Genomic DNA, 14494 nt, shown 5'->3' with positions numbered 1-14494 from the left:
ATGAATTCTTATATAATTACATTTTTAATTTTAATTATATAATTTTTATAATTATTATGTGTGCAGTTTTATGACCTCATTTTAATTATATTTTATGGAATTTACTTACTCTAATGAATTTACTTGGCAAAGTGCATTTGTCACTCTGCAGAACCAATTGCAAAAAGTTTTTTAAATGGCCTTTAAAATGGTAAAACTATAAACTGTGAAATAGTGAACAGTCACAGCACCTAGCCTAAATATTACAACGTTTTAGTGCCACATTAAAATAATAAAAATAATAATAAAAAACTATGATTTTGAGAATAAAGTTGTAATGTTTCAATAATAATTATGCCTTTAATGAAGAAAGTCACAATAAAACATTTTACAAGAATGCCCCTTTTATATTTTTTCCTTATGGCTTTAATGTCATAATGCTACTTTATTATCTTCAAAATATTACTACTTTAATCTTGTAGTATTATGACTTCACAGCTTTATGGCCTTAACTGTCTTTACGCTTTATGTTCTTTTTTAAAAACTTTTTTATTAAATCAGCACTCTGGATTAAATACCAGTTAAACTTCATTAAAATTATGTTTACAGAAATGCACATACTGTACAGTGGAAGTCTATGGTGCAGCTGTTGTTTGTTGTCCCATAGACCTCCATTATAACTGCATAACTGTCAATATATTGTTTACAGCTAGTAGCTTAGCTTGTAGTTAACCCAGAATAATCCTTTAATGTGCTGATAAATTCACATTAGATCTTTAAATATAACAACTAACAAGGATTATGGGTGTACCGCTCAGGGTAATGCGCTTTCTCTGGTCTAAGAAGTATCTTAGAGTTGCACAACAGCTGCATTATGATAGTAGTGGCAGGGTAAAGACGAGTAGCCTAATGTGATACGAGGCGCTTAAGGAGAAGTCTGCGGTGCAAGGATAACCTGTGGAGATGTTGAGAGGCAGTGACTATGGGGGATTGCACTGCAGTCTGGACGGATGTGATGCAAGAGACAAGCCGATCCACATCCGGAGAGGAAGAGAGATGAGTGAGATATACAGTATAAAGAGTAGATATGGTGTGAAAAGTATCCCTTTTGGTTTGTTTATCTGCAGAGTATGACCTAAAGCTGAGAGTATTTTTCAAAATACCTAAAATTGTCTTTTAAACAGATAAATATTCTTGAGATGCACAATTGTGTGATATTGAGTGGATTCCATTCAAAAGTGTGCATCATTGTGCCATACTATGAAAGACAGCACTTGAATTGAGCACTCTGAAGAGAGGGCAAAGGCCATTACTGTTTCACAGTAACATTTTAATTTGAATTCTGAATGTTGCCTTGAAATTCAGGGTTATATAGATTCTTATACTGTAGCAAGCAAAACTTCTGTGTCAATTTTGTCTTTAATTCATATTTATTTTTGTACTGCAGCAAATAAATGAATAAATAATAACAAAATAAATTAATAAATAAATCCAGCTACTGGAATCTGTTCCACCACCCCATGCTATGAGATGTTTTTGTAGTGGCTTGAAAGTATGCAGATGAATCTTAATCAGCATCAGTTTGATAAATATTAGAACCTGCTTGTATAAGAAACATGGGAGGAACAAAATCCAATGGCAAGCAATTCAGCTGCCAAAATCTGTTCCCCCACCCCATGCGGAGACATGTTGATGTAGTGGCTTAAAAGCGGTTGGTTTTATTTTATATGAGGATGAATCCTGACCAGTATCAGTTTATTAAATATTAGAGCCTCCTTTTACAAGAAACATGGAGGAAATGATGAAATCTGATGATGACAAATGAATTTAGACTTTACAAACACACACACACACAATGGTAATACAATGAAATTTGATTTTTGATAATTTTTTTACTAATAATAATATTTGTAATTACAATTTTTATTTATTTTTTTGGTGTTTTTGCCTTTTATATTGATAGGACAGATCAGAGCTGACAGGAAGCGATGAGAGAGAGGGGGGCGGGATCGGGAAAGGTCCTCGAGTCAAAATTTGAACTCAGGACGCCCGTAGTACAACGGCGCAGTATGTCGGTGCCGCCATAATATTTGTTATTATAAATAATTATTTATTTAAATGAATCATTTCAAGTTGTAAGTCTTACACACCTTTGCCTCTCAAGTAAATTTTCTTTAAGGATGTTTAGGTATTTTTTTGGAAAAACATTGATTTAGAAAAAAATATATAAAACAATTCTTAATATAAGATAAATGTACTTTTTAACTAAAAATATTTATACTTTGTTTAACTTATTTATACTACTTGTATTGTTAGTGCAGTATGTCAAATTACACTTATATGAAGTCTTGAAAATGAAATGAAAAGTCAGTGATTATTTACTCACCCTGGCGTTGTTCCAATCCCTTCTTAAATTTGAAAAAGTGTTTTAGGGGTATACGAGTGTTTGATGAAAAACAAACTGAAATGTAATGTATTATTTAACAAAAATCCTAACCTTGGCTTTTGGTCTTATGTGCACAACCATGTGTTCACGAAACTCTATTAGCACAGCAGTTCACTCCGACTGTTGGAATATACAGCGTGGTGCATGGGACCATTCAGTGATACTCTTGTGTCTTTTTTTTAAAGCTTGATGTTGGTCACTATTCACTGCCATTATAAGCACAAGTGCAAACAGGTCTTTTTTTAATTATAGGCATTATAACAACACCAGGGTGAGTAAATAATAAATGAATGGGTGAACTAACCCTTTAACTAAAAAGAAGACAAAAATACTCATTAAGAACAGGCTGGCAATGCAGAAAACTACATAAGTAACATACTTCCTCCAGTCTTAAGCTTTTAGCCCCTCCTCTCTGTCTTTGTCTTTCTATCTCTCTTTTATTTCCTCTCTTGTTCTCTCACTCTGGGCTTTAGTTACAGAGCTGCTTTGATTCCAAGACTTTTAATCATCTGTGAATCTGGAGCACACAGCATTTCAGCCCTGATCCGTCCTTCCTTCTATCCTCCTTTCTCACTCTTTATTGCTCTCATCCCTTCGCTTCTTAAGTTCAGTACAGTTAAGACGCGGACCTGCCGCGGGAGTAGATCCACGCTCTTCCTCTCACCTACAAAGGCTGACAGCCAAAATGGGTCCGTCTTAGGCAATGATACCTGCGTGCAAGCAAGTCGGTGTGATGTGTCTGAGAAGAGATGTACAGGGGCATGTTTGGAGCAATCTGCTGCTCTTTTCGAATCTCCTGGGCACAGCGCTGACGTGTCCCCAACACCCTTTGAATTATGGGTCGTGTTTGAAGTGTCAAGCCAGATCCCTGACATCGTATGATTAATATAAACCCTCTCTCTTCTGCACACACAAACCTCCCCTCCCTCACACACACACATCCTCATATCTCTCATTCTTTGAAGTCGGTACTGAGAGGTGGTGGATGATTTTTAGGGCAAGTGTTGAACCAGTCTGATCTCCTCAGGCTCGAATGGTCTATGAAAGCCACGGACTGAAGTCATCCCGTCTACCTTCCACGTCTGCGATCGCAGGATGAAAGTGTTTTTTTTGCACCTTAACGAGTGGATGCGGTGGGTGGCTGTCTCAGTCAAACCGCCTGACCTCTGACCCCCTACTCGGAGGACGAGTAGTTGCAGACAAAGCCGACCTTGCTTGGGCCCGTCCTCCGCAGTTTTCCTCACAAAAAGGCTTGCTCAACAAGGCTCGGATCCAATAATGAATACTAATGTTGATATCGTTATATGCTGGATGCCATATTCTGGTTGCGCTCAACAGCAGGGTGAGTAATGTGCGTCGTAGCTTAACTGCTGAATTCATTACCATGCGATCAGCTACGGTCCCCACCCATGCAATGTGTTAGGTAGTCTTTGATGTATTCTGATCCGTTCCTTAATTGGGGGTCCCCCCTCTTCCATCCATCCATGCAAACTCGGTCAAGTCCAAACACCCCAGCGGGCTTTAATAATTAATGTGGCTGTTTACGTGCCGATCTTTTGTGTCTGCTTCCTTTGATAGTAAAGCCTTTGATGAGTAGACGACGCTTTCTGGTTGCCAAACTGACTTTTCCTTCCTCTATCTGTCTCTCTCGCGTCATCTCTCTTTCTTGAGGGGCGTATTTATATAACTAAGTTTTCCTGACCCGTTATTGAGTTTTGAGGTGGGGTGCACTCTCTAAAATGTCATCTCGTGATCAGTGGTTGTGTCTCTGTTAACTCTGACAAAGCATCGAGAACTTCCTTTACACAAAACGCCCCAAACATCCAACCCAAGCCTCCATCAAAGCCTATACGAATACCCGCTATCAAAGCCTATACGAAGTCTTTATTAAGGAGAAATCTGGGATCTCCATCTCTCTGTTTCTTCTTCTTGGTGGGGTGCCATTAGTAATACATTGGAGGGAGGCCTTGAAGAATCGAAAGCGACAGGGCAGAAACAGAATAGATGAGTGAAGGAGGGTGAAGAAACCAGGGGGCCTAGGTTGTGGGGGCCGCACTGAATCAGAGGAAACAGAGATTTTTGAGTTGAATTGAAGAGAGGATTTGAGAATATACATAGTAGATCAGACAAAGAACATCTCGAGATGAGTGGAAGAATGTTGGAGAGGGAAAAAAGGGCAGTAAGATGGAAACTGGCTGATGTTTAGATCAGTAGTTCTCAAACTTTTTGACTCAAAGGCCCCCACTGTTTACTGAGCATTCAAATGACCCCTGTATAATATATCATTAATATAAATTATTTTTTTTATAATAACATATTGATTTAAATCATTTTAAGTCATCCTGCAGCCCCTAGTGGGCGTTGGCCTGCTTTGTTGAAATCCACTGGTTTAGATCATGAGGAAGGGAGTGATTGGTGTGTGGGGTGTGACAAAGGCCTAAATGAAGTATGCTAATGAAGAATTTAAATTATGAATGAGATTATGAGGTTTCTCCAGACCTTACCATGCTATTTCACACACACATACACACTCGCTCTCAAAATATAGTACAATCCTTCTTTTCATGTTTCTGTAATCCTCAGACATCACACAAATCCTTCTTCCTTCCTCTCTGCGCCTACTCATCTGTCTGTAACGCCGTTCGCCTCACTTCAGTACACATGCGAAATCCATAAACAACAGCACCCATAGAAGTGCCCAGTGTACACAGTTTCTCTATACTTTTGTTATAGAACTGTAAGACTAGAACAACCTCAGACACTTTGATCTTCTGAGATACAGACAATACAATCACAGTGTATTAAAGTACAGGCATCTGTTTCCACATCTAACTGAGATAAGATCCATTTTCTTCCCTTCGCTCAGTTCACTCAGTATGGTCAATAGCAAAATATAATGTTCTACATGAATGCAAGTGATATTTACAGTCATGATTGTCTGTATGTAAATGTCTCAGTGCAACTGGTACAATCTTACAAGAAGTAAACTAAAAGATAATAAAGATCCTAGTTCAGAGATATTTTGCTTATTGTAGAGGGTGTGTCCTTTCCCAGTGTATTTCATGAAAATCACCATCTATCCCCAAAAGGTGTAAACTCTTCACGTCTAGGCCTTGATCAATGCAAATTCCAATTGTTCGTTCCTGTCTCCATTTGGAAGATGTTTGTCTTGATCTGAATATTTAATGTTGCAAGAAGATCTACACGATTCTGTAGCCAGATGAGCCCATAGTGTGGAGTGTGTCTATACTGGGGTTGTGACGGTGAGGAAATTTTCCCACCGGTTAATCGACGTGTGACAAAACCGGTAATACCGGTATCACCGTGGGGGCGGGGGCAAACTCACTTTAGCGTATATATAAAACATAGAACTTTTATTAACAAAACAAATAAAAATACACCATGCTATATAGTGCAGGCTATGCCTAATATAAAATAACAAACAACTTACATAAAGTTTAAATAGTTATACAAAACTGGAAATAGGCTATGTAAACCTAAATTATTTTTATTAGGCTACTACAAAAAATCAAAACGACGGTGGGGGTCGGTGCCGCGGTGGACAAGTGACGTAATACCGGTATCACCGTCAACACCGTCGATCGCGGCAAGCCTAGTCTATACACTCCATACTATGTATTTTTCGGAAGTCAGGAATGCATCTTTTCTCTTAGATTTATCTTTGAGAATTAGATGTCTTGTATTGATTTGAAATGACTATGTAATTGTGTGTAAGTGTAATTCTGACTTTGAGATGAATGACTATAGTATGTTACGTTTAGTTTATAACACCACAAATCTACGCTCATGTTAGTAACGGACTAAAATGCAGCTTAGGTGGAGCAGAGGGGCACACCGACTGTTGTTTTAGAGCTCCAGCTAATACATCGCATTAGTCATGTACTGTATACTTAGAGTGTAGAGGCTAATAATGGGTTTTCCTTTTAGAGCAACAGTGTTGTTGTTGACCAATTTAAATAGGGTTCAGCCTCAACCTCTGATTATTGTAAAATGATTCTAACTAGGTGTACATGGGAAACCATGGCATGATTATATAAAGTTATCATTAGAGCAAGTTAAGTTGGTCAACTTGGTTCTATGGTAATGGTAATGACCTCTGGTTAGATATAGTCTTACCTTAATTGATTGTGTTCAGATCTATGGGGACTAAATTATATATTCTAGAATGAGCAAAGTAGGTACGGGCCTTCTAGAATATTAGTCAATCGCCCCCTTCTAATGACCAAGACTGACGACTTTGTGAGTATGAGATCCATATAAATTACATTTAAATTGACAATTAAATGATTAGTTTTTATTATCAAAGCTTTTTACTTTTTATTGCTGGGGGCAAAACATATAATGCAATGCAATGCAGAGATGATTGAGAGATACAAATAAATGTTCTACAAAAGTCTGATGTATCTGTTGTAAAAACGTATACTCGCATTTTAACATGATTTTTCAAGTTGTTTTAGTCCAGTAAGTGTTCATCTTAAAATATTACTAATAATATAAAAGTTATTCTTATGTTTACTTTATAAAAATCAGTAAAAATTGAATAACAATAATGTGTACCATGACCTAAAAGTGGCCTTTTACTTTTCATCATGGTATATCTTTGAGACCTTAAAAATTTGCGTTCCAAATATGATACAGTGGACTTTATAGGATACAAATACATTTGTGCTGCCGCTGCGTAATTCACATTTCAGCAAACAAGAGCCCAGTTGTATATAGTATTATCTTTATGAGTAAAGAGTTCAGAAGACAAACTGCTTTATGACTTACAGTATATAATGTCTGCTATCCATTAGATTCCGTTGAACAGGCTGTTCTCCAGAGAAACCTAAACTATCATTTCTTAGAACACTGTCTTGCACTTTTTACTTTATCTTGTACTTTATTTATTGAGCTTTCATCCTCTCTTTTGTCTCTCAGGTTTTGGCAACATGGCGGCTGTACCTCATGGCCCCCAAGATACCAACCAAGGTACGGTAGGCAATTACGCACCACCTGTCTGCTCCGTCTCAAACACTGCAGTAATCTGGTTTAGCATGACTTATGTAGCAAGATGCTCATTTTCACCCCAGGTGGAACAAACGTTCAACTTCCTGGAGATTCGGGCAATGAACACCCACCCGGATAATCAAGTAGGAAAAGCGTTTACAGGGCTCCAGTGCTCCTCTCCATCGTTTTGCTTCACTAAAGCGTGTTCTTTCCTTCACAGGTTGTCATAGAAACAGACAAGTCCCCATATTCCCTGAGGCTGCAGTCTAATGACCACCTGGATCAGCTGATTAGCCACATCAACTTTGCTCTCTCTCGGATCTTCAACAACTCCATCTACACGTAAGTGTCCCAAGAACCCCACAAGTTTACCGTGGTCCTGCATAGCCAGACTTTGACTGAACAGCATAATGGTCCCCATTGCAGCTTATTCTGGCGAAGAACCGTCCACTCAGACAAGATTAAACTGTCTGACTGACACAAAAAGCAAAAAAGCTTTGTTTTTGCATTGCATTTAGGGGCAGGTTTGTTTAAAATAGATTATACCACAATAGGCTGCTGTTGAAAGAATTACTGAAGTAATTGTGTGGAAGTTTTTTTAGTATAGACTTCTTAAATCCAAAATACGTATTTATATTATTATATTATATTACGGTTATACTTATATACATATTACAGTTATATATATTTATTATATTATATTACAGACATAAGACAAACAAGGATACAAGCTCACGAGGTCTAATGTTGCAATACAATTTTTAAAAACTTTTTAACAATAACAAAATCTTTACTTTTGTAAAGAAACCTCATGTAATATGCATAAAATTCCAATACTCCCATTTATCAGTACATGTTATGATGAAATCTTTGGTAAATAATAGATATTACTGTACAGGAATAGTTCACCCAAAAATTTAAATTCTGTTATCATTTATTCACCCCCCACTTGTCCCAAACCTGTATGAGTTTCTTTCTTCTCCTGCACACAACAAGATATTTTAAGAATGTGGATAACCAAACAGTTGATGGTAGCCATTGACTTAGTATTTTTTTCCATACTATGGAAGTCAATGGCTACCGTCAACTATTTAGTTTCTAACATTCTTAAAAATATCTTCTTTTGTGTTCACAAGCTGAAAGAAATGTGCTGCTAAAATTTGCTATATTATTGCTATATTTGCTATATTACACTGCAAAGTGAAATAGATAGTTCCTCACGCTCCGCCTGTCTTTCTCCGAGGAGATTGATACGTAGGGCGTCGGAAGAGCTCGCCAGTTGCACAAACATGAGTTACACAAGCTTGAGTTACACAAGCATATTATGCCTGATATTATAATAAGCAGCAGTACTAAGAGGCTCGCTACCTCTACGGAGGTCTCTAGAGCAGCTAGTACGGTTGTCCCCTGCCGGTCTGCCGCTTCAGGGCACTGAGCTAGCTGCTCTAGGCGCACCAGAGGCCAGACTCGCGAGACTGGTTTCCTTAGGAGGTCACCTGGCGGTGTGGGAGCCCCAGCCAAGTGTGCTTCATTGGGTCCTGCCCCGAGCAGGCTCTGGTCTAGTCTTCCTAACAGACGACGTGGGTCTGAATTGCCGTCGTTTTCAATAGGAGACTTCAGCTGATGCTGTGGCTCAGGACCTCGGAGGGCGGTGTTCCAGGGCACAGCGGTCTCCCGCGAGCGCCACTCTCAGTCACCGCCCGGCAACGTAGCGGTGGTAAGAGGCTCGCCACCTCCGCGGAGGTCTCTAGAGCAGCCGGGTCGGATGTCCCCTACCTGTCCGCCGTTACAGGGCACCGAGCTAGCTGCTCTCATTACACCAGAGATCAGTCTCGAGAGACTGATTCCCTTAGTAGAATATTTGGTAGCGTGGAAACTACTGCCAAACGTGTCTCAGTAGGTCCTGCACACTGTAGTGAGGCTCTGGTAATGGAACAAAAGTAGACGCTCTCTGAGGATGAAGGCCATCGAGGTGGTCCCTCCTCGTGCAGCAGAGGCTCCTCCCTTTGGGGATCCAGACCAGCAGAGGCTAAACTGTATGTGTCCGGTGCGAGCACTGGATGCATACGTCCACAGAGCTGCCCTGTGGAGGAGGGCGGACCAGTTGCTTGTTTGCTACGGTCCCCCTAAGAGAGGTCTTCCAGCAACTAAACAGACCCTCAGTCGGTGGATAGTGGATGCCATATCCATCTGTTATGAGTCCTCTGATCTCCCCTCGCCGTTAGGGGTCAAGGCTCACTTGACTCGAAGTGTGGCAGCCTCTAAGGCTTTTTTTTAGCGGGTGTGCCTATGCAGGACATCTGCAACGCTGCGGGTTGGTCCACGCCCCTTACCTTTGTTAGGTTCTACGGTCTAGACATGCGAGCCACTCCTGGCTCTTCTGTTCTCTCGCCCTAGCTGTGCAGTCTTCCACACTAGGCAGAGACTTGGAAGTCTGGCGGCATGGGCATTCTCGTTCCCCTAGCGTTTTCCGATGCAGCTAGAGTTCCTGAAGAGGAACGTCTCAGGTTACGTATGTAACCATAGTTCCTCGAAGGAACGAGACGCTGCGTCTCAGAGCCATACTTTCGGCATCTCTGCCAGCGCTTGCTTCATTCCTGGAAGCTGACGCTGGTCTCACCGCACGTGCTTTTATAGCCTCCTGGTCATTACGTCACCCGCCCGTGACGTCTCGCCCATCTATTAGTCTGATCACACACGAGGTTCAGAGCCGGTCACGCTGAAGGGCGTTCCCCTAGCGTTTTCCGACGCAGCGTCTCGTTCCTTCGAGGAATTATGGTTACATACGTAACCTGAGACGTTTTTCTTATGGATATCTAACTAACTAATGCTGAATTTTTTTCCATTAACCTGAAAATTCCATTATTATTTTATTTTTTTCCATTAAAACAAATCTTTGTTCACAGGTAGACAAAAAAAAAAGAAACCTATGTGCCCTCATTTTCGGAAACTGTATAAAAACAGCCAATCAGATTAAAGCTCGCCAGATTGAGATGTGTAATATGCCTCTGACGGTCAGCAAATATGACGTCTGAAGCAGAGACCAGTCCTGTTGCAGTCTATATTTGCTCACACCATCCGAACATAGACGCAAATCTGATTTCTGTGGCCTTTGCACTGTATCTTGTAGTGCTAATGTAGTTTTTTGGAGAATCCATAATGCTGCCTATAGGATTCGGTATCTGCTAGAGCAGCAGGGGTGTGAGGTACTGCTGAGCAGTTAATTGAGAGATTTTCTCATATTCAGACAGGAGGAGATTAGTGCAATGCATAATAGCGCTCTTTTTCTGTCTCTGTGTTCAACTCTCTCGCTTTCTTTCCTGTTTCAGCTCTTTGGCCAGGTGTTCACATGCTGGGTCAGAATAACTGAGATTCTGATGCATTGTGAATCCCCCTCTCCCCCCCCCCTCTTCTTTTTCAGCCCCTCCATCTTTCACGCAGATGGAGATGTTACTGATGGAAATCGGAAATTTTCTCCCAGCTCTGAGAGTTCGGTGGAGACGCAAAGGGCATGAGGTGAGAGAAATATAAGTACATATAGTTCATGCATCCACACAGTCTCATAAGTATTTGTTATTATACACCAGATATTAATCTCTCTAATCTCTTTTCTTCCCCTCACACCACTGCCGTCATCTTATAGAATATTTTGAATGCATGCACTGCATTTATGCCATCAACTCGGTTTTGGTGCGCTTTGCTATTCATGACAAATTATATAACAATATTAGTTTTGCCAGCTGCAGCTGTAGACAGTGAAGGACAGAATAAGTACACTGTGCCAAATACATAAATTAAGAAAACAACAAAAAGAATAATACAAAAGATCAAGTAAGAATGATAAAAGTAAAATAAAATCATAATAGCAACCAGTGATTGAGTGAGTGAGTATAAGAAACGCTATGCAAATTATTCAATGCCCTTCATATGGTGACAGGGAGAGATCAAGCGTAGCATTAGTTCTGGCAGGTCACGTTAGTCAAGTTCGCATCAGCTGACCTTCAGCTGATCCCCATCTACCTAATGGGAATACGACACCTACGGCATTCATATATAAGGTCCCTCAGTATTATCAGCAGTTTTCGCATTGCTCAATAGCTAATTACCCTCCTCCATCCCCAACTCCTCCTCTGTCAGTCGGGATTCAGCCTTCTGATTCTCCTTGAATCAGACTAATTCTAAAATGTGTACATAAAATGATTGAACTTTAACAATATCTGCAATACATTTATGTTGGTTCTGTTCTGTTTACCCTGGGGGGGGGTGTTATTGCTGCTCTCCCTGCTCTCATCCATGCTAGGCTGCATGGAGGCGCAGGGAGTTCTTGCCCAGAACAGAACCATACCACCAATCCAAACTGTATGCTAATTGTCAATCATCTTTGATGACAGTGGTCCTGACAGAAATGCAGTGTGCTAGTGCACAGTTGTCCTTGTGTTTGACTTGTTTTATAATGTATGCTTGAAGACGAGAAACAAAACAGTCTTGTTTCACAGTCTTGATGCAATAGGAGAACACTTTAAATCTCTTTTTGTTTTTGGAAGACAGCACATACTGTAAACATCCCTACTTCCTGGCAGATATTATTAAAATAGATGTCATATTGTCTGTGTAAATGGTGGAAAGAATCTGACTGTGGTCCACCTGTGTTATCCAATCAAAAAACAATCTAATCAAAAACATCTGTCTCTCTCCTAACTAGCTGATGATGTGAATCAGGTGTGTTAAATAAAAAAGATATGCAAAATGTGCAAAGCAGTGGGTCCTCAGGATTAGAGTTGAGAACAAAATTTTACTGAAACGAGTTTTAAAGGAATAGTTTGCCCAAAAATGATAATTTGCTGACAGTTTACTCACCCTAAGCCCATCCAAGATGTAGATGAGTTTGTTTCTTCATTGGAGCAGATTTGGAGAAATGTAGCATTACATCACTTGCTCACCAGTGGATCCTCTGCAGTGAATGGGTGCCGTCAGAATGAGAGTTAAAACAGCTGATAAAAACATAACAAAACCCACATAATTGACACTGCTCCGGTTCCTCAATTAACTTTAATAAACAAATCCACACAAACACTCCAAAACAGACTTTGATTTGAGAAGACAACAGGGGATGGACTTTTTCACTGCAGGAAGTATTTTGGCCAGAAGTTAAAACGCCTGACTAATGGATTTGTTTATTACAAACATGCAGCTTTTCACTTCATAATACATTAATTGATGGGCTGGAGTTGTGTTGATTACTTCTGGATTTTTGTGATGTTTTTATCAGCTGTTTGGACTCTAATTCTGGCGGCACCCACTCACTGCAAAGCATACATTGGTGAGCAAGCGATATGCTAAATTTCTCCAAATTGGTTGAGATGAAGAAACAAACTCATTCACATCCTTGATGGTCCGAGGGTGACTAAATTGTAAGCAATTTTTGGGAGACTATTCCTTTAAGATCCAACAGAAACTTTGTATTCTTTAATATTTAGAAATAAATTTATTTACTGATGTTTTCAAGAATCCAGAAATCAATGAAGAACCTATAATGTGACATTAAGAATATGAAAAAAATGGTATAGCCAACTCAAGAGCACTATACAGAGGAGAAAAATAGATCTTTATAAGAAGAGAGTTCTTGGCTTTAAGTGCTCTAACAATCACGGGTCACGACGAGGCGTTCCTCATAGCGACCCCTAGAGGACGCAGTTCGAAGTTCCCATGAAAGGGAAACCTTTATGTGCATGAGTGTAGGTAGGGCAGTTTTTCGTTGTTAGGCACATTATTTCTCTTTCTACCATTTCAGGGGGCTTTTCTGAGACATATGCAGCTCTGTGCGATTACAATGGCATTACCTGTAAAGAGGAAGTGCAGTGGGTAAGAGCTTCCTATTAACCACAAAAATATCCTCTGCAAGAGAAGAGGACATTTTCTGTTTGTGTCACTGATATTTATTGCACTCTAAATATGTTTTCTTCCTCTTTTTGAGTCTCTCTCTGTCTTTCTCTATCTCTTTTGCTCTTTCAGGATGTGGATACCATCTATCATTCGCAGGATAACAGGGAGTTTAACCTGTTGGACTTCAGTCACCTGGAAAGCGGGTAGCCTCAAGTTTACATCTCATCTTAATATTCATGTTCTGTATCTGCAACCTCTAATTGCTAGCCATCACTTCCATTGCTATCTCTGTGTCCAATAGATTGGTGGTTTAAAAGCTTCTTCATTTTGGAAGGATTAATCTAATGATAACTGACTGACACAGGCAATCTGACGTCAGCCACTGCTTTGAATGTGTGCTGAATTGCCACAGTAATCATATATTTTGCCTCTTTCCTGTGGCGTCCCTGCTCGGTTTGAGTCATGCTGTGTCTTTTTACATCCGTCCAATGGGTGTCAGGTTCCTTAACTGATTCTAGATCAGATTCTGTATTTTCTGCTGATGTTGGCCTGTGTTTGAAGTCTGAAGGCTGGTTCTTGACTATCTTCCTGCTGAAACAGGATTACATGTATATATATGACCTGTGAAAATTGACGTCAACTCTGCATGCTCAGCTGCACGACCCTACCGCCTTTAACACATAAAAAAGAAAATGCACTTAAAATGTATACTCTGACTCTGAGAAATGATACGGTTCATTGAGCACTTTGCTCAAGGGCAGTTCCGCTTATCTGCAGAAAAAGGATTTTTTTTCGGCAGTCACATGATGAAACTCTAATGGGAGTGCGGCCACTTAAAGATCATTTTTGAATTTTAAAAAGAGCTTTTGCCTGACAAGACAGTGCTTGTCATTTCAGATATACAGTTTTGAGTGGTTTTATTTAGTCTCTTTCAGATGATTGGTGTAATTTAGCAAAGGCTTTGGAGTTCCATCATTGACCACATTTACATGCATGTGGAATTTATAGTTGGAATTTGCCATATTTCAAATGCTTCATGCAAACATTTTAACAAAAGTTGATTAAGCCAATATGACCACTTCTAGAAATCTGAGTAAGGCAGATTACTTTTTTTTTCTTTTATTAATCTACATTTTTTGAGAAAATCTGCTGTTTTTTTTTTTAATGTCTGCGTGA

At 39.7% G+C, this 14494-nt stretch overlaps 1 protein-coding gene across 1 annotated transcript in view; it reads left to right on the top strand.

The window, feature by feature from the left end:
* Positions 1 to 14494, top strand: part of LOC107668915 (leucine-rich repeat-containing protein 16B-like) — a 65357-nt gene that overhangs the window by 7368 nt on the left and 43495 nt on the right. Inside the window, 6 exon segments of the mRNA XM_016460973.1 lie at positions 7367 to 7417; positions 7519 to 7578; positions 7656 to 7777; positions 10857 to 10951; positions 13227 to 13297; positions 13448 to 13521. Coding sequence (XP_016316459.1) covers positions 7367 to 7417; positions 7519 to 7578; positions 7656 to 7777; positions 10857 to 10951; positions 13227 to 13297; positions 13448 to 13521 — 473 coding nt within the window.

This window comes from Sinocyclocheilus anshuiensis, unplaced genomic scaffold (assembly GCF_001515605.1).
Source record: "Sinocyclocheilus anshuiensis isolate Anshui unplaced genomic scaffold, SAMN03320099.WGS_v1.1 scaffold4, whole genome shotgun sequence".
Lineage (NCBI taxonomy): Eukaryota > Metazoa > Chordata > Actinopteri > Cypriniformes > Cyprinidae > Sinocyclocheilus > Sinocyclocheilus anshuiensis.
The sequence above is the reverse complement of the archived record's forward strand: the minus strand, read 5'-3'. Positions and strand labels throughout refer to the sequence as shown.